The sequence below is a fragment of the Bufo gargarizans genome, chromosome 1 (assembly GCF_014858855.1).
Source record: "Bufo gargarizans isolate SCDJY-AF-19 chromosome 1, ASM1485885v1, whole genome shotgun sequence".
NCBI classification, from domain to species: Eukaryota; Metazoa; Chordata; class Amphibia; order Anura; family Bufonidae; genus Bufo; species Bufo gargarizans.
Window position 1 is genome coordinate 729,006,695 of NC_058080.1, and position 21,208 is coordinate 729,027,902.

The 21,208-nt window shown below is 47.2% G+C and overlaps 1 protein-coding gene across 2 annotated transcripts in view; it reads right to left on the minus strand.

The window, feature by feature from the left end:
* Positions 1-394: 394 nt before the first annotated feature.
* SMAD4 (SMAD family member 4) overlaps positions 395-21,208 on the minus strand; it is a 40,414-nt gene continuing 19,600 nt past the window's right edge. Inside the window, exons 4-12 of one of the 2 annotated variants that reach the window (XM_044276396.1) lie at positions 18,782-18,811; positions 18,037-18,255; positions 15,829-15,948; positions 15,391-15,504; positions 13,789-13,839; positions 13,363-13,546; positions 10,922-11,090; positions 2,964-3,102; positions 395-2,889 (exon numbers count right to left, since the gene is read on the minus strand). In XM_044276396.1, coding sequence (XP_044132331.1) covers positions 2,678-2,889; positions 2,964-3,102; positions 10,922-11,090; positions 13,363-13,546; positions 13,789-13,839; positions 15,391-15,504; positions 15,829-15,948; positions 18,037-18,255; positions 18,782-18,811 — 1,238 coding nt within the window. In that variant the 3' untranslated portion in view covers positions 395-2,677. Of the gene's footprint in view, positions 2,890-2,963; positions 3,103-10,921; positions 11,091-13,362; positions 13,547-13,788; positions 13,840-15,390; positions 15,508-15,828; positions 15,949-18,036; positions 18,256-18,781; positions 18,812-21,208 lie in introns of both variants that reach the window. The other variant, XM_044276395.1, reaches the window with a different exon arrangement.

A 21,208-nucleotide genomic window follows, 5' to 3' on the forward strand; every position in this document is an offset into this window, starting at 1 on the left:
GGCTGGCAGGAAGCAGGGGAGCGAGGCTGCCCTGGTCCTCTTTTTCTTCTTGGGGGAGCTGGACTGGGAGGGAAGCTGACCCAGGCCATGGTACCCGGGAGAACAGGGAGGCCAGGTGGCCCTGTTCCCCCAGCCTGAAAAGAAAACGAAATAAAACATAAATAGCAGAATTCTGCCTCCTGCGACACTAAGCTAAAAACTGATATGCTCTCTCCAGGCTGGAGGGGATATAGCCGGCGGGAGGAGCTAATACTTTTTAGCCTAGTGTCGCCTCCTAGCGTCAGCAGCAGCTATACCCACGGTCCTGTGTCCCCCAATGATATGAACGAGAAATGTATATTCTCAGCATATGTGCACTATTCTCATCTTATAATGAAAAGACGATCTCAGACGCTTGTAATAAACCGATGTTTATTGAGAATTAGTAATTTGTTAGAACACAAGTCACTTTCTACTTTACAAGTCAACAAATGGAGACACTGAAACTGCTGCTGTATAGAAAATTAAAACCACATAATGCTTGTCGGTACGTTGTGGTGCCACTACACCTAGATAAAAAGCATACATGTTCCTCTGATGAGCACGTCATACCATCGGGACCATTTCATATATACAAGGCTGCTGCTAAATGGTTGGAGCTTGTGGGGTGGGGGGAATCGTATGTAGTCTCCAGCATGAATGAGGCCTTCCATGTGAAAAACTAGTAGAGGCAAAAAAGTATATATACACAATAGGACAGAAGGGTCTGCAAGAAATCTGCTTTTATAAAATTGAAGAAAAGAAAATTAAGGATTTCTTAAAATAGGGAAATTTACAATGATAGTAATGTCCTGTAGTCACACAAAGAACAAAACTCTTAAAAGAGAAGTTCTGAAGCATCTCCTTAGGAAGCCCTATGCCCCCTCCCCTAAATTATAAGGGGACCTTCTAGCCTATTATTATCTTAAAAAGGGGATTAAAAAATAAATAAAAATATAGTTGCTTTCTTCCAAAAAGAGCGCAACACTTGTCCGAAGCTTGTGCGTGGCACTGCAGCTCAGCTGTACTCACTTCAAATGGGGCTGAGCTGCGTTATCAGACAAACATGGACAGGTGTATGGAAGAAAGCAGCCATCTTTTTCTAATCCGGTACAACTCCTTTGAAATAGTCATTTCTGTGAAAGCTGGGTGACAACCACATCCATCGTTACAGCTCACACAGGTGTGGTGGAGGCATCCTTCTTTCCTAAACTCCTGCCTACCTATAGAGCAATTATACCATAATACAGAAAAAGGAGTATTTTGCCTTTCAGGAGTCTGGGAAAGCTGGGCGATGACCCATTTACTGGCTGTTATGTTGGGCAAATGAATCATCACTCAGCTTGGCCAGAAAATGGTAAAAACTATATATATATATGCAAAATTGTATGAGGCAACAACACTCTGCACCTATATATACACCGTAAAACGGGTTTAACAGTTTACTGATGTGGCAAGGGGGTGGGGAGAGGTTTCTAGTCACCTCTACGAAGGAGAAGCAGCCAGGTACAGCACTGACTTAGAAAGTACCTCATGCCTCAAAGATGATATCATCTTAACTCCTCCACTATGTACCGACACTGGCTAGGAGTTCTCAGCTACTGCAGCATGGCCAATATGAAAAAAAAAAAAAAAAAAATAATTCCGAAGAAATTAAGGGTCACGAGTTAAGGACTGACCGAGAACTTTAGCAGACCGTTATTTTCAGGTGCTTAGTGCATGAATCTAGTGTACTTGGTGATGTCCAGAAGCTACAGCTTTGAACAGATTGTAAGACTTAAAGGGCTTGTCCCACCATCAGAACTTATTCCCTATCCACAGAATAGGGGATACCCATCTAATCGGTGGGATACCTACCAATCACAAGCATGAGGTGACTGGTTAGGCGGTCACCCAGGTGCTTCCCAGCTCCATTCAACTGTATAGGACTGCCAAGTTTTGTCCTAGGCAGTCCCATAGAGTTGGTGTGACCCCCATTGATCAATAAATTATGCCCTATCTCATGGATGCGTTTGTATAAGAGGGGCCTTTATGGTTTAGTGTCTCTTTAAATTCCTAGACTCTTCAGTTTATTAAATATACATCATAGCCTAGGGGAGGTAAAAAGGATTTAAAATCAAGGATAAAAATAAAAACCTGTTGACAGATCTTTTACTTCTAAGATTTGCCTTAATTTTTTGGACCGCATATAGAGCAGCAAAAAGTTAGCATTAAGTGATGTGGAGTAAAAAAAAAAACAACAACTCCTCCTAAGGACTATGGTGCAGTCACCGAAGATGCTAATTCACAAGTTTTTGGAACATTGCTCCAGAAATACGCATCTCTGTAGCACCAAATGGGTTAAAAAGTATTTTCCCAGTCCCGCTTTGAAGGTTATTGCGCCCCCCCCCCCCCCTCCGCACGAGGCACTGATTGCACCTTCCTGCATCCTATTCATGTCATTTCTATGCAGATTTCACAGCAAAAAAAAAAAACTTTAAAAAAATGCTGGAAAAAAATGGGGCGCAAAAAAAATGTTGAATTCCACCCTGAAGTGGGAGAAGATATGTGCATATATTTATATATATATCTATTTATATATATTTTCATGATTACAAATGACTGATTTCAGTCCGCCCTCGGCACAATGTAAGCGATACATTCGATGGCGTCCTGCTCATCAGTCCAGTGGCTGCGGGTCTGCAATGGGCATGGTGTGGAGGACTTCATCCAGGAGCTGCAGAGCGCGGTGCAAGTGAATTTCTATCCAGCAGGGGGTCTCCTTTATACTCTGCCTTGGGTAATCAGGACCCCAGCCCTTTACAAAGCTCATCCGCAGGATACAAAGTCTCCGGAGATCATCTACACCGATCCCTGCAGCGGCAGAAAGACCTGAGGGAATATAAAACGTTTGGTCAGCGTCTGTGAACCTTGTTCTGCTCTCATCTTTGTGGAGTTCCACTTACTAATTGCTGGTGCAATCCCGCCCACAGATCCTGGTCCGGGTATATTCCCCGCTACGGCTGCTGCTTGAGCTGCAGCTGCAGCTTGCGCCGTGGCCGCCTGCTGCTGCATCTGTCTGTGACACTGACGTAAATCGAACACCTTGGGGGGAGAAGATACAATAATTGTTAATGATGGTCTGCCTCAGTCCAAGGCCCACTTGGATACCTTGCACTAGACACGTGATGTCATTTTTATTGTTTAGTAGCAATGTTTTCCACTTCGCGCACAATGAAAGGCCGAGTGTCAGTTCTCATTGGGCAGAGTTATCGCTGCCAGAACCGCAAGTCCAGGTGATGACTAAATCATGACCAGTTTTACAAAAAGTGCAATTCAATAGTCTGACAATTAAAGGGTATCCACATCTGGGCTTTTCACGAGCCAGCCCCTACATCTACAGGAATTTTGCAGAAACCATCCCATTCAGATGCATGGGTCAGATTCTCAGTTGTAGGAATTTCTGCAGCAAATCTATTTCATGTGAATTCACCTTAAAAGTGGTAATAAAGGGGCGATAATTAAAAATCTTGGGCAACTCCTACAATAGCTTAAAGGGGTTGTCTCCGCTTCAGCAAGTGGCATGTTATCATGTAGAGAAAGTTATTACAAGCCACTTTCTTATGTAATGTGATGTATTGCTGGCTTCAAGCATTTTTCCATTGCATTATACACTGCTCGTTTCCATGGTAATGACCACCCCCAGCAATCCATCAGCGGTGGCAGTGCGTGCACACTACAGGAAAAACGAGATTTTTGTATAACTTACCAGTAAAATCTCTTTCTCGCTCTTTCCTTGGGGGACACAGAAGACCTTGGGTATAGCTCATCTCCCTAGGAGGCGTGACACTAAGAAAAAACTGTTAAGCCCCTCCTCCACAGCTATACCCTCAGCCTGGAGAGAAAGGCTGCCAGTTGCGTGTCCAAGTAGTGAGAAAAGGCAAAGCCCAAGAAGTGGAACCAACAAGCCAACTACCCAACGGGTAAAACAAACTCGGAAACTCGCGTAGATAAAAACAAAGAATGGGTGGGTGCTGTGTCCCCCAAGGAAAGAGCGAGAAAGAGATTTTACTGGTAAGTTATACAAAAATCTCGTTTTCTCGCCCAGTTTCCTTGGGGGACACAGAAGACCTTGGGACGTTCAATAGCAGTCCAAGAGGGGAGGGACTACAGCACCAAGGCGAAGCACCCGAAGGCATCAAGAAACCGCCGCCTGCAGACCAGGCAGCCCAAGACAGCATCCGCTGAAGCCCGAGTATGCACCCTGTAGAACTCGGTAAGGTGTGCAAGGAAGACCAGTGACCGCCTTGCACAAATGCATGGCCGAAGCCCAATGCCTCCGGCCCAGGGGACACCGACCGCTCTGGTGAAATGGACAGTGACACCAAAGGCAGAACCCTGCCCTTGTGCGGTAACCACAACAATAGCCACTCTGAGAAAGCGGAGGAAGCCACCCTGGAGGCCGCAACCCTTGCACGGACCTCCTAGAAACACAAGAGACCAAACGTCGACAAGAGCCGGAGATCTCCAAGCAAAAACGCAAGGCCCAAACAACGTCCAAACGGTGAAGTGTCCGTTCCCGGGGGCGGGAAGGGGAGGACGAATGCCTCGCGGAACTGAAAGACAAACACCACCTTCAGAAGGAAGGAAGAGACGGGATGGAGAACAGCCCTGTCCTATGGAAAGACAGAAGGCTCGGAACAAGAAGGACCGCCACTCAGGCACCCGTCAGAGACCCGACGGCTACGGAAACACAACCGCACAGGACAGAAGGAGTAGAGAGAACTACTGTAACGGCTCCAAAGGAAAGATAGGAGCGCCAAGAACCCAGTATGTAGATCCCAGGGCGGTACCGGAGGGCAGTACAAAGGGAACCCAAGAGCCGCTCCATGGAAGAAGGTCTTGACAGGCCCAGAGGGCCGTGGAACGCTGAAAGAGGAGGGACAGCGCCGACACTTGAAGCAACAGGGTCCCAGTCCCAGGTCCAGGCCGGACTGGAGAAAGACAGAACCATGGAGAAAGAAAGGCAGAGAGGGGAAAACGCCCAGCTTCCCACAGAACCCCAGGTAAAAACCCTAAGTCCTACAACAGAACCTGGACGAAACACGGCCAGGAGCGAACACTAACGAGCCCGCTAGAGTCGCCTGGCAAGCGGGTGAAAACCCAACGAGATCATGCGCAGACCAGTAACACGGCCAGAACGGAAGCCGTTCTACAGTCCCAGTGTGGGAGATCCAAGGGCAACCCTGACCGAATGGTAGTCCTCCCAAGTTACCGAGAAGGTAAATCCATGGCAGAACCATTGCCGAGAATGGAAAAAAACTCAATCTGCACCCAGCTGGAGGACAGAACGCGGCAGACCCGGTAAATAGGCACACAGCTAGTACAGCCAGTGCGAACAAGGGAAACAGTACGAGGCCAAAAGGAACACCGGAACCATCCACATGAACAACCATGCTCTCCCCAGAGGGGAGGGCAGCGAAGGAAAGCCTCTGAAGCATGGCCGGGACAGAAGCCACATCGGAGTGAACTGTACCGAGCGGGAGCCAAACAGAGCCGGCGAGAAAAGGCAGTCGAGACAGAGGCCGGCATAACACCCTCCAACCGAAAGGAGGGGTGGGCAACAGGGAAGCCATAGGACAGCTCAAGAGCAGAACCCCGCTACACCGACGCCCGGTTCACCGCCCGCAGAAGGCGAATACCCTGAAGAACCCAAGATGGAGGTCCTCCGGACCTGGGTACGCGAGCACCCAAGAGAAGTTGGGTGATCTTCCCGAGAAGAGCGGCCCGAACCTGGTAACAGATCAGACTGAAGCGCAGAGGGCACCAACCGGAAGGACTCACACCACACCGCATCTGAAGAGGAGGAATGGTCGTAGGCGAGGGAACCGTAGTCCCGCCAGAGAAAACGCAGAATTCGAGGGACGCTGCAGACAGCACTCTCGACTATGTGACCACCAACGCAGGGAAACAATGCCGCGGGAGGACGAACGGTACGCATCTAGGGACCACGAACACACCCCGGGCGGAAGGGACGAAAGGAATGAGTACCACCCAGCTCGGTGCAGTAGCGAACAAGTAGAGCTCGTCTACTTATATATAAGGTATATATATATACCTTTGAACACATTGGGCATTCATTAGCTGTTTGTTGAACACCACCGTAGGCTCACACAGGTGGACAGAACGAGCTCTTTAGAGAGATAGCGCAAGGCTAGCTGCAAGCATCGTATCTCAAGAGAAAAAAGGTATGTTGCAGGAGAAAGGGAGGCATACGTACGAGTAGCCCCGTAAGCAGTGAGAAGACCAACCCACCCATGGGAGGAGAAGGCATACCCGGCCCAAACAACGGACAGAGCGCACAAGAAAGTCCGCTCACTGCAAAAAAATAGTCACTCAGCGAAGGATCAGCCAGAGTCCAACCATACCAACGGAAGTGCAAGTGCAACCTGAAAGGCAGTCATGCACAAGACCAGCACGGCATGCAATGGAACGCAAGCAGTCCGCCCAGAAAAGGGGGGAAATGTACCTGGCCAACACAGCAGTCGGCAAGAGTGCAGAAGCCCGCCCCAAAAGGGGGGGATACCAAGGCCAGTACCTACTATGGAAAAGTAGGACATACCATATTCCGCCCAGAAGGGGGCCATGCCCATGGCCGCACATGTCCAGCAGAACGCAGGAAGGTACACTTAGGGAAAGGGGGCATGCACAGGGTTATTCTATCATTAAGTGATTGTGCAAAAATCCACCCAACACCGAATTTCGTGAGAGTGCACCACTCCGCCAATGAAGGGGGACGTGTACCAGTTCAGCACCGCATAAACACGGACAGCCGTGGATCGCGTGAGCGTGCAAAATGCCGCCCATGGAATAAGGGGTGGCCATGCACAAGACCAGCACAGATTCCATGGGAGTGCAAGCATTCCACCCAAGTTAGAGGGCATGCTCATGCCCAGAAATGGGGGCCATGCACATGGCCAGCATCGCATCCAGTGAGAGTGCGAGCACCCCGCCATGGATGGGGCCATGCACATGGCCAGCAACGCACTGGCGAGAGAACAAACACAGTCAGTGAGAGTGTACGTATGTCGCCTGAGGAAAGGAGACATGTCCAAGGCCAGCAGCGAATCCAGTGAGAGTGCGGCACACCGCCCACGGAAGGGGGGGGGGGTCATGCACATGGCCGGCAACGGATCCAGTGAGGTTCAGTGTTCCGCCTATGGAAGGGGAACGTGCACACGGCCGGCACCGTATCCGTGGAGAGTGCAGTGTACCTCTTATGGGAGGGGTAAACGCACATGGCCGGCACCGTATCCGGTGAGTGCAGCATTCCGCCTATGGAAGGGTTCATGCACATGGCCGGCAACGAATCCAGTGAGAGTCCAGTGTTCCGCCTATGGAAGGGGAACGTGCACATGGCCGGCACCGTATCCGGGGAGAGTGCAGTATACCTCCTATGGAAGGGGTTCATGCACATGGCCAGCACCGTAACCGGTGAGAGTGCAGCATTCCGCCTATGAAGGGGTTCATGCACATGGCCGGCAGCGAATCCAGTGAGTGCAACGTCCCGCCTGTGGAAGGGGGTCGTGCACATGGCCAGCACCGCATCCGGTGAGAGTGCAGCAGTCCGCCTAGAAAAAAGGGGGGGTCATGCACAAGGCCAGGCCGCAGCCAAAGAGAGTGCAGTATTCCGCCTAGGAAGGAGGGCCATGCACCTGCAGCCACCAGAACTGGGTGACGCATACTGGCCCGAAAATTTTTATGCATGCACTTGGCCAGCGCCGTATCCCGGGAGAGGGCAAGAAAACGCCTGGGAGGGGGAACATGCCCTGGCCAGCGCCGCAGCCGGGGAGCGCGACATACCGCCTAAGAAAGGGGGGCATGCCTACAGACAGCATACCGAATGATGAGGCTGCCGCGTCCTGCGCAGCCCACAAGACCAGTTATTCAAAACAAAATTATAATTTTTTTTTTTTTTTTTTTATTATATTATTATTATTATTTATTAATATTACAGCCTCCCTGAGGCAGAAAGGGGGGCAACCATACAGGGGCACAGGCCGTACAGGCCCATCCGGAGCCGGCCAGTACCCAAAGGGTTAACAGGCATCTGGCCTGTGGGGGGGGGGGGGGGGGGGGCTCGGCGCTGTGAACTCTTGGGGGCGGGGGAACCTCCAGGCGGGAAGAATTCGCGCCTGGAGAGTTCCCGCCCCCCCCCCACAGAGGCCTGAATTTGCGGCCTAGCAGACTGTGAAGCCGGGGCCTAAATTTTACCGGCGCCCGGATGACCGGGGCCGCAAGCATTTAAAGTACCGGCCGGCCTAAGCCGGCCGCGGGTGCCCACATACCGGCCGCGGGAGACCACCCCGAGTGCCGGAATTGCGGTCGGCAGGCCGCGAAGCCTGACAAACTATGCAGCGCCCGGCCGGCCGGAATGCACCGACGGCCGGCCGGGGCCTGTTGGAGCACAGCTCTAGCCAATGCCGGCCGCGGGTGCCCACCCCGCGGCCGGAAGAATCAGGGACCCGAGAGGAGCGTGAGGTGCGGCCCAGCAGGCCGCGACGCCTGGGCCAAAATTTGCGGCGTCCGGCCGACCGGACCGAAGGTCGGCCGGGCCTAGTTGGAGCATAGCTCGCACATGTAACGCCGGCCGCGGGAGCCACCCCGCGGCCAGGAAGAGTCAGGGGCCCGGGAAGGAGCACCGGATGGTGCGGCCCAGCGGGCCGCGAACGTGGACTAAAGTTTTGCGGCTGCCCTGAGCACGCACCGGCAAGCGCCCCCTCTTTGCGCGGACCTCCATCCTGTAGTGAGGCTGCCGCGTCCCTTATGATCTATGGAGGGGAGAGAGGGAATGGGTGAGTGCTGTAGCAGATTGCCGCCTTGCGACACCCCAGGGACCAGCCTAGGTCCAGCCACCCAATAGCCACTCTGCTTGGATAGGCTAAAGTATGGGGGTCAGTCACGCAGGAGACCGGGGTGGGGGGAGGGGGTCGTAGGGCTGGAGAAGCCACTCTCTCACCATAGCCGTCTTCACCCTCGGTCTGTTCCAGCAGGGTCGCCCCTTCAGCTACTGGCACCGTAGTGGCAGGACGCTGGAAGAGGGGCTTGGCGTGCGGGCGACCCTTGCGCTGGCGGGATGCAGGGGAGCTGGGCTGCCCTGGTCCACCTTGCCTTCTGTGGGGGAGGCAGCAGTGCGGATGACCGGCACTGGCGCAGCTCGACCCCGGGAGAAACAGAGAGGTCAAGTGCGACTCTGTTGTCCCTGATTGTCTGGAACAAAAAGAAAAGAAAAAGTAAAAATCAAAATTTAAACAAGGAGAAAACAGCCCTGCAGTAGCAGGGAGTGTCTTGCCTCCTTGGACACTAAGCAAAAACTGGCAGCCTTTCTCTCCAGGCTGAGGGTATAGCTGTGGAGGAGGGGCTTAACAGTTTTTTCTTAGTGTCACGCCTCCTAGGGAGATAAGCTATACCCAAGGTCTTCTGTGTCCCCCAAGGAAACTGGGCGAGAAAAGTGCTGGCCTCTCTGGCGTCTGAGACCACAGAGCTACAGCGTGCAAGCACGACCACTGCTGCTGGATTGCAGGGTGGTCATAACCATAGCAACGAGCAGTGTATAATGCTATGGAAAAATTTATCCAGCCAGCAAAGGAAGCAAAATGGACAATAACAATACATTACAAAGTGGCTTGTTGTTAACTTTCTCTACTTGATACATGACATTTGCTGTAGTGAGACAATCCCTTTAAAATAAAAAATGATAAACATCGTACACTTATCACTTACTTCAGTGCTGTTCTGCGGTGCTTCTCTGTTACTTCCACAACACATGACCGCTGCAGTCAATCACTGTCCTCAGCTGAATACCTTTGAAGACAGCGATTGGTTGCAGCAGTAATGTGCAGAATCCGTAGATTCAACGCTGCTATTTTTAAGCAAAAAGTTTCAGGACCACTAGAAAAGCACTGCAGAGAATGGCACTGGAGTAAAGGGCGAGTATACAGATTTTTTATTTTTTTTGCATTTTAAACTTTTTAATGATCTTGAATGACCCCTTTAAGGCTCAGACAAGTGTATTAAAGACACATTATGCTTCGGTATTTCAGATGAGTTTCTAGGCCCAACAGTGAGTTTACAGGCCTGAACTCACAGCATCATAGGGATCTGTGAGTTCAGGTCAGTTTAAAACGTGGTTGGGCAGGTGACACATACAAAATATGGAGGCATAATACAGCTGTGAGACGTGCCTCAGACTGCTGACTGAATGCAACAGGGTGGCATGCCACAGCAAAGCAAAAACCACATACATCCCTAGCGTTCCCCCCCTCAGGTGCTTTTCCGTGTTGCATTCCACGTGAGGGCTCATGGTTTGCAGGAGGAGCTGTAGATTTTATTGGAACTATTTTAAGACAAACATTAATTAAACTTATTCAGACAGGAGGAAACTTTTTAATATTCCTGTCAACTTGTTCTTTTTTGCAGGAAGAGTTTTTACAGCAACCATTTTGGGACACATATAACTTACTAATTTCAAAAAGTGTTTTCTATGGGGACGAGTAAGGATGGGTCAAAAAACGCAATTCTTTAAATTTTTTAAACACTTTCTCATGCATTGATCTGCGTAATTCAAATAATATACTATTTTCCCGTGGGTCGTTATAATTGCAAAGACTCATTTTTAAATAACTTATAATGGAAAGGATTTTTAGGGAGAATTTTTTTTGGGTTAATTAAACTTTATTGTACTTAAAGTTTACTTTTAATCACAGATGAGCTTCCATAGTAGTGTCATAGGCACAGCTACAGCCACCCACATCACCAAGATGTACTATTATGCCCTAGGGTTGTCTGGGTTACATACTTTATCTCATAAATAAATTTCTAATTGTTAATGGCCGGTGGTTATCAGCTACAAGGCGACCATTACCTTAATGTAAGCGCTGGGATATATCTTGTGGACTGCGTCCCCGGGGGCTCGTCCTGCCTCTCTATCCAGGTAGTAGCTCTGTACAAACACTGCATGGTCACTGAGACATCGCACCCAGACATCACCTTCTCCTTTACACTCCAGTTGGACACCTTTCCCTATGTGTAACCTGCGAGTAAAGACACAACACAAGGGGTAAGGGAAATTCTCACGTGAGCCAATTTCAGAAACACACAAAAACTGAAGTACAGTTTATACCCCCACAATTATTTTTGGAAAGTGGACACACGCTGAATATGCCACCCTGTCATTTACTCAAAGACGTCTTCGTGCAATTCTGCAACGTAGTAGTTCATTTGATTTGAATAAAATTCAGGTTTGTAGCTCAGAGTCTGAGCCGAGAAGTACAACACCTCATGTCTACACTCCTCAACATTGAAACTGCATCACCAAGCAGGAAAAGTCATGAAATTATGGAAACCACAGGATCGATACGACATGTTAATGATATGAAAATGATACCCAAATGGAAACAAAATATTAAAAGTATCTCAATTTATTCACTATGTGCACCACACTAAAATACATGCACTTACATGCCAAATGTTCTGCCACGCTGAATGGAATTGGGCACATAAATCATCAAGATCTGCTGCTGGCAGCTCCCTTTACCATTGTGAACAGTAACACCCCAGATGCGCTCAATGAGAGACAAGTTCTAAGATGCTGCAGGCCATGGCAGCACGTTTCGGCTATGCACTGCTGCTCACATTAGCACCAGCAAAATGCAGCCTGGTATTGTTCTGTTAAGAAACAGCTCCTGGGACATTGAGAATTGGCCGTACCGCTGATTCCAAGCTGATAATGTACCTAAAATAAAGACTAGAGGGGTCCGGCTACCGTAGACCATGCAACCCCAAACCATAATCCCGGGAGCAGGACCGGTTTGACATTCCCTTGTGAAGGCCTCTTCATGGCGTTGCCTATTTGGTCTGACTATCACTGTGTTTGAAACAAAAGTGGGACTCACCGACCGTATAGACATCCATTCCATTTAGCCCATTTAGCTGTGCACCATGATAGCCTGTGATAGCGGTGGCGTGAGGTCAATGAACATCTATAGTGGACGTCCGGCTCGTAGCCCAGTGTCGTGCAGACACCTTCTAACGGTTTGTGTAGACACTGTTTACTGCCTTAGGGTACTTTCACACTTGCGTTTTTCTTTTCCGGCACTGAGTTCCGTCCCAGGGGCTCTATACCAGAAAAGAACTGATCAGTTTTATCCCCATGTATTCTGAATGGAGAGAAATCCGTTCAGACCGAAAAAAAAGGGTGAAAAAAATAAATGCCGGATCAGTTTTTCCGGATGACACCTGAAATAAGGATCAGGCATTTCAATGCATTTTTCTGACTGATCAGGCATTTTTAAGGATCCTGATCAGTCTCACCAATGCAATCAGTTGGAATATGTTTTGCCGAATCACTCTGCCGCAATTGTGAAAGTAGCCTTAGGCTTGAGACGTGACAATTTCACTTCCAGTACAGAAGGGATCACTACAAGCCATTCGTCTTATCAGTCCGTGCAGAGGTTCTCCTCGGTGCTCCTCTTGCTGTCATTCCAGTTTCTTGTTGTTCTCCCAACCCCCGGGACACACAATGTTGCGCAGTGCTGACATCTCAGCCTAGGCGCCTACCAAACTGCCGGAGTGATAAACCAAAGCCTCTCAGTTCAAGGATTCTGTCCCTCTCAAATTGCAACAAGTTGCTATAACTGGCACATCGACGAACAGGAGGTATAGCACAATCATCTCACACCACCATCTGATTTTTGCAACAACCCCCACCCCCCCCCCAAAAACTTTGCTTTCAATCTGCTTTTATGCCCCTCCCACAGATTGGTGATTGAAACTTTGATCAGCTGCAGATCTTAGAGACACCTGTTACTGTCCTGATTTGCATAACTTTAAAGCTCGTCCTTTGTGTTGTAATTTCAATGCTGAGGAGTGTATACACGAGTACAGTATATGCAGAGTTCATAGATGTAACCTGCAATATGTTTATACATTCTCCATGATTCAGATCTCATACCATGTAGATTGTAAGCCCTCGCGGGCAGGGCCCCCTCTCCTTCTGTACTAATTTGTAACTCGTCTTGTTTATGATTAGTGTAATTGTCTGTATTATGTATGTGCACCGCTTATCATATGTACAACGCCATGGAATGAATAGCGCTTTAATAATAATAATAATAATAATATACATTGGGTGCAGAGGGTTATTCCCCCCCCCCCCATTTTTGGGGAATTGAGGTTTTTGTTCGTGACAGTAATTCCAGGTGAGTTTTCATGTTAAGCAGTCATTGTGTATATACATGAGTAACAGCTGAGCACAATGTCATCTGTGTGATGTAATTTATAACCAGAGGACTTTATATCCATCACCTTGCTCTCTCGATGGCTTCTGTCCGGTGAACATTGGACAACTGTCCCAAGCAGAACCGATCTCCACCAGAAGGGTCTACATAGCCATCGACAGTAACAATGGGGCAGTTTGATGGGACTTTGAAGGTCTCTCCCACCTGAACATCCATTTCAAAGTATGCAATAGAGCACCAATACTCGGGGGCTACAGGATAAAGAGCAGAAGAAATGTAACTGTGGCTGCGAAATATTACAAGGGGGCAGATATAACCATCATAAATCATGAACAGAGCGCAGGAGAAGACACCAAAACAGGTACTCTTTTTTGAAAAAAAAAAAAATAACTCTTTTCTCTGTCTGCCTCTGGCAAAATGGAGCAAAGGTCACAAATAAGGGCACGGAAGAGACCCCTAAAAAATACAGCACAGAGAAAAATCAAAGACTCACCTGGGTGATTGGATATCGGAGGCTGGAACGAGAGCTCATTATGCACAGGCCCTAAGAAGCAGAAGGACTGTTATTTAGGAAGTACGTTTTTTATTCAACGAAAAAACATTTTGCAGCAAGGAAATTTCACGTTTATGTGATCACAAACTAAAAAGACCACCAGACACATAGCAGGAAATGCTTCAGCAAATGGCATTAATCATGCAAAAAAGGTAATACAAGGCACTTACTGATGTATTGCCAATGTCCATATTGCCTCCTTTGCTGGCTTCATTCATTTTTCCATCACATTGTACACTGCTCGTTTCCATGGTCACGACCATCCTGCAATACATCAGCGGTGGCCATACTTGCACAGTATAGGAAAAAGCGCCGGCCTTTCTGGTGGCCAGGAACACGTGCAGCAGCTCGGGTCCCCGTCCACCTCGTATCTGTGCTGCAGTGGTGGTCGTAACCCATTGAAACTAGCGATGGATAATGCAATGGAAAAATTACTCAAGCCAGCAAAGGAGGCAATATGGACAACCACAATACATTAGGAAGAGCCTTGTATTAACTTGGTCAGTGTGATACGTGGCACTTGCTAAAGTGAGACAACCCTTTTAAGAGTGAAAAACAAGCATTTTTTTTCTGCTCAGATTTTGCACGCATAGAAAGCGGTTGTCCAGCTAAAAAAATTTATTTTTAAATGTGTTTTATCTAGAACATAAAGCACGGGTGTCTAGATTTGCCACTGTCAGAGCCGACCCACTTCCAACAGAGGAGATTTCCAGCATCTGCACCAGACCTGTGCTGTGTGTGAAAGGGGGCTGAGTAATAAGGTGGCTGGCACGAGATAGTACAAGATGGAAATGGACCTACTGGGAGATAAGGGCACCTTTATCAATTCAAATAACAGACAACAGGTCCTCCATAGAGCAGCTCATCTCGGAGCTCCTAACGGTAATTAGCAGTTATAACTGAGGAAACGACTGGAAACAGGAGGCTCTTGAACAGGGGTTCCCCTTTATTAGTCATTTCTTCAAGCAGTTGCAAAAACAACAAAAACACACAAAGCAGCCCTCAGAGTTAGTAGCTTAAAGGACAATTTCACCTAAATCTATTTTACATAGACATTTTAGAATGTCATTTTCCCATTAGCTATAGTCCCACATTATAGTCAATGTTTTGTCACTTTTTTGCAGCTTTAGGGTTAATAAAAAGCTGGGAAAAAAAAATTGGATAAAAACAAAGTCTAGATACACAAACTGTGAATAGACTGAGGACTATAAACTTTCATGTGCCTTCAAATGCGGCACGTTTCGTAGCAGAAATTTCTGCATTGAAAATCAGTTCTATTCATCTGAAGGGGACTGGCAGCGAGCACATGGATGTCTGCAACCACAATTCAAACAAATGGAATTGATTTTCGGTCACAGACATTTCTGCAACAAAATCTGCGGTGTGTGTCGGCACCCTCACAGGGGCAGGAGATAAATCGACCAATGAAGAAATTGGAAATGATTGAATATTAAGTGGCAAACCCATAAAAGAAAAAAAGAAAAGTGTATGATTCTGGGTAATGGATAAAAAACAAAACTTACATTGGTAGGTAAAACTTACAGTAATGTCCAGGATGGGGCATGGGTGGATGATGCTGAAGATGTCCATTCTGGTGGTGAGACATATTGGGTGTGTAAGGTGCGGTTCTACTTCCAGTCCAGGTTGTGGTACTGTCTACTAAAACATCACACAGAATATGGTTACAATACAGACCCTTATAATATGTCTCGGGCAGGAGCAGGCATGGAATAACATGGGATGCATCAAGAGGAGATCTCTACTATGACTTACGGTGCCAGAAGGATTGTCGGTGAAAAGAAAAAGGAGCCATGCTGAATAAGTCAATGACAAGGCATGCTACACAATGGAAGAAGCAATACAGCACAGCCTGCACTGTGTCAGGAGTGTGATGATGGGTTATAGATGTCTCCTCACACAGTCTGCAGACAGGTACATTTAGTGTTTTACAAACTTTTCAGACCGTTGTCAGCCACTTACTGTGATGATATGTGGCTGGCTGAGCGTTGAAGCCGTTCTGCTGCGTCCCCTGAGGAGGCACGGAGGCGATCTGCAGCAGTCCTTCACCGTGCGATGCTGCCAATAAACTGGTGGGCTGACCTGGGGGAAGAGAACATCTTTAGTCTTCCAGGATCAATACTGCCAATAGCTCTCTCTCTCTCAGCAAATCTAAAGTTCACAATAACAATCATCTCCTGTCATCCATCAATTTCTTCCCTTTACAGTGATAACGAGCCCAAACTGATTCTCGCTGAACATCTGTGAGGAAAAGCAACAGGAAATGGTCCTACTGGGATAGAAGTTGTCAAAAGTAATGGACGGTATAAGATTCTCTTCTGTCTGCGCACATAAACTATTATATACCTGCTGCATTTACTAGGTGCTGAAACACCACATCCAGTGCATTGCCCATAACAGATCCCCTCCCCCCCCCCACGATACCGGTTATTATAGTTTTAATTTATAGATTAAACACTTTCGGACCATCCGGGCGGTTCACACTTCACTCTGCAAGGACGTTCCTGAATGTCATTGCAGAGTTAGCAGCTACAAAAAGATGGTGCAGCTGCAGAAGCATGGCGCCTGCTGTCAGTGACCGCAGGGACGGTATTTTACTGCCCCGGTCTTCTCCAGCGGTCCCATCGTGTGACACTTAAAAACCTTGTACAACAATGTGTGTTCCCCATGTGACTGGGCTAAAAAAAAAAAAAAAGGTAATGTTAAATGCACTACAGAGGTATTGTACGGTGGGGGGGGGGGGCCTCTAGTTGGATGCACAAGTGTATAAAAAAAAAAATTATAATTAAAAATGCCACCACACTGGAGCTTTTAGCTAGCAGGGCTGTAGACCCCTAAAAACATGCAGTGCTAGATACCGCACAGGGATGACGAATCCCTAATAAATTCAATTGCATCCACACTCCCTTATATTAAAGAATGTGTAATCCAACTGAACAAAATGTGCGGTAACCTTAAAAGGATCTCAACATCCCAGTGCGTGCTGGGTTGCGGACCCTACACAGGATGCCAACCTTAGAGGATTATACTATTAGGCTCAAGGTATAATAGCGAGAGTCAGTCTGCATATGTATTGCTGCAGTAGATTGCTCGACGCGTTTCCCTATCCAACTGTTTGTTGGTTCATCAGGAGCACATTAACCAAGTACTTTGCTGGCGCCAAATATTGTATCCCTGATGGTGGGTTTACAACAAGTGTGCAAAGGACTTGGAGATTTAACCGACTAGAGATGCTGCACGCTTCTGATGTCGTGCGTGCAGCGATGAGCCTCCGGCCTATATTGGCCGTGTAGGGAGATAGGGCAGTATAAAACTGATGACAGAGTCCCTTGAATTCCAAAAGTATAAAGTCCCCAAGCTTTTAACGACTGAAGGGTTAAAGGGGTTGTGCAGCGCAAGATATTAATGACCTAAAGTGAGGATAGGTCATCGGTATCAAGTCAGCAGGCGTGCCAGGAGTCAGACACCACCGATCTGATACTGAAGACCTATACGAAGGTTAGGTCAGTAATATTTTAGCGCTACACAGCTCCTTTAAACTATGGGGGGTTGAATGCAAACGTGTAAGAAACATTGTAGATGGATTTTTACTGATGTTCGATGAAATAATGTCCGGCCCGTTCCTGTGTGCACCCGGGGAAGCTCCACACTGCTGCTGCCACAATGGGAAGCTGACGTGTTTAAAGACATTCAATAGAAATGGTGTATTTATTTTTATCCAGCAAGAGGAATTTTACATTTTCAAATGTTTTTGTAATCTTGTACAACCCCGTTAATGGTTATGACTCCTTTAGGCCGAATGCACACAGCCGTGGAAATCGGATGCGAGCGGTATGTGGTATCCCGGCCTGGCATCCTTCTGACAGTGTATTACTGTAGTGCAGCGGCGGCATGAAGCGCACGGCGTCATAGCAACCAATGACGCCGTGCGCTCCTGCTGTCAGCAGGATGCCAGGCCGGGATACGGATACCACGGACGGCTCACGTCCGTGTGCATTCGGCCTTAGACTTATATTCAGTATATGTGTTAATTAAAAAGAAATAGTTGGTATATATAAAAAAATAAAATTCATGTTTGCCATTCAGGAGCAAAAGAAAGAGCAACAGCCTGAATAGGAGTTTTATGCTTCCCGAATGTACAGAGAGCTGCGCATCTCCTAGGACACTTACTTGTAGAAGGGACAGGGATGCTGGAGAAGCTGGAGGCATTGGGCGTGCTGGGCTCACTAGATGCCAGCAGTGACGAGTTGCTGTAGCTCTCGCTGGATGACCTGTTACTTGGCGGGTGCTGGATGGTCTGTATTGAATGTCCATCAGAGGATGAGATACTCTGCTGTGCGTCCACATAGTCATGGCCATACTCGTCCTTCACAAGTAAGCTAGACGGAGCTGTGACACACAGAATCAGTCAGAAAATCACTGGGAACACAATGCGTTTTCCAGCTGTTGCACAGTTACGCCTTACATAATGGGCTGCTGGCTGGCAGGGCATGCTGGGAGATGTAGTCTTGCAACAGCTGTAGTGCCAGAGCTCCAAAGAAACTACTCCTGACTAGCAAGGATGAGCGAACCTGAACTTTACAGGTTCGGTGTTCGGGTGGTGAGGAAATTCTGTTCTGGATTCCGTTATAATGGAATCTAATGGAAATCGTAGACGGAATGCAAAACGGAAGCCTTTAAGGGGCATTCTGTTTTGCGCTCCGCCTACTAATTCCGTTATAACGGAAGCCATAACGGAATTCCTACACCACCCAAACGCCAAACCCGTAAAGTTCGGGTTGACTGACCTATAGAAAAGGCCTCAGTCAATAGCGGATATGCCACCACAACACAAAGACGACAGATGCCAAGAGGCAGCACAATGTTGTGGAGGTCAGATCTACTAGATGGATTCATTTACTAAGGAAGTACTAACCTGTACTTTGAATGGTCAGCCCGGACAAGTCTGAAAGAGAAAAGGTATAGGATTACAGAATAAATATTAAAGTAGAACATAAAATAAAAGGAAGAGGCTAGCATTCATTTTCTATTTGGCTGAATACATATTTGGAAGTCATAAAAAAAAAAAAAAAAATACATAAAGATGCAAAAAATAAATCAAATAAAATACAGCACCCTCTTGTGGAAATGTAAGGTAAGGCTTTTTCACAATTAAAACCAAAGTTATGTATTATGTTAATAGAAATCTGTATTATAAAATACCCGTCTGTCCATCGGCTCCCCCAGGCTGCAATGAGGAAAGAATAAAGTGTTGCCTCATGAGACAACCTACCACGCTGTGTTCTGTTGGAGCAGACGGACGTATAGCCAGGGAGAAGACGACCCAGCAGCAGAACAAGCTGTCCAGCAGAAGTGACAGTGTTCTTCACCAGTCTGATGCTGTCTGTGCTGAATGGACAGAGTCAGAGTGGCCAAGAGCAGGCTCAACTGAGAAATAACTGGGTCCCTGGCACCCCCGGCAAACTACCAGCTCAACTGTATATCAGGCACCAGAACTTGTGGCCCAGATATACTGTAAGGGTCCATTCACACGTCCGCAATTTCGTTCCGCATTTTGTGGAACGGAATTGCGAACCCATTCATTACTATGGGGCAGCACGATGTGAAGCCCGGACATGGAATTGCAGACCCGCACTTCCAGATCCGCAATTCCATTCCCGAAAAAAATAGAACATGTCCTATTCTTGTCCACAATTGCGGACAAGTACAGGCATATTCTATTAGTACCGGCAATGTGCGTACCTCTTTCCGTGTTTTGCGGATCCGTGGCTCCGCAAAACACGTTGCGGACGTGTGAATGGAGCCTTAATGGGGATGCAAAAACAAAAAATAGCAAAGATTAGGAAAACAGCAGGAATACATGTGGTATGTAGTTGTAAATTTTTATATGCACAGATAGTACTGCCTCCCACCTTTAAACAGTATATGCACAGACTACTACTCTTTCTCGATAAATGACAAGCACAGATATTACGGCTTCCCTATTTCCATGTAAATTATGTAGGTACAGATATTACGGCTTCCCTATTTCCATGAAAATTATGTAGGTACAGATAGTACTGCCTCCATGTAAATTATGTAGGTACAGATAGTACTGCCTCCATGTAAATTATGTAGGTACAGATAGTACTGCCTCCCTGTAAATGTAGGTACAGATAGTACTGCCTCCCTGTAAATGTAGGTACAGATAGTACTGCCTCCATGTAAATTATGTAGGTACAGATAGTACTGCCTCCATGTAAATTATGTAGGTACAGATAGTACTGCCTCCATGTAAATTATGTAGGTACAGATAGTACTGCCTCCATGTAAATTATGTAGGTACAGATAGTACTGCCTCCCTGTAAATGATGTAGGTACAGATAGTACTGCCTCCATGTAAATGTAGGTACAGATAGTACTGCCTCCATGTAAATGTAGGTACAGATAGTACTGCCTCCATGTAAATTATGTAGGTACAGATAGTACTGCCTCCATGTAAATGTAGGTACAGATAGTACTGCCTCCATGTAAATGTAGGTACAGATAGTACTGCCTCCATGTAAATGATGTAGGTACAGATAGTACTGCCTCCCTGTAAATGTAGGTACAGATAGTACTGCCTCCATGTAAATGTAGGTACAGATAGTACTGCCTCCATGTAAATTATGTAGGTACAGATAGTACTGCCTCCCTGTAAATGTAGGTACAGATAGTACTGCCTCCCTGTAAATGTAGGTACAGATAGTACTGCCTCCATGTAAATGTAGGTACAGATAGTACTGCCTCCCTGTAAATGTAGGTACAGATAGTACTGCCTCCATGTAAATGTAGGTACAGATAGTACTGCCTCCATGTAAATGATGTAGGTACAGATAGTACGGCTTCCCTGTCTCTCCCTGTACATGATGTAGGTACAGATAGTACTGCCTTCCTGCCTGTCCCTGTAAATGATGTAGGTACAGATAGTACTGCCTCCATGTAAATGATGTAGGTACAGATAGTACTGCCTCCCTGTAAATGTAGGTACAGATAGTACTGCCTCCATGTAAATTATGTAGGTACAGATAGTACTGCCTCCCTGTAAATGTAGGTACAGATAGTACTGCCTCCATGTAAATGTAGGTACAGATAGTACTGCCTCCATGTAAATGTAGGTACAGATAGTACTGCCTCCATGTAAATGTAGGTACAGATAGTACTGCCTCCATGTAAATGTAGGTACAGATAGTACTGCCTCCATGTAAATGATGTAGGTACAGATAGTACGGCTTCCCTGTCTCTCCCTGTACATGATGTAGGTACAGATAGTACTGCCTTCCTGTCTCTCCCTGTAAATGATGTAGGTACAGATAGTACTGCC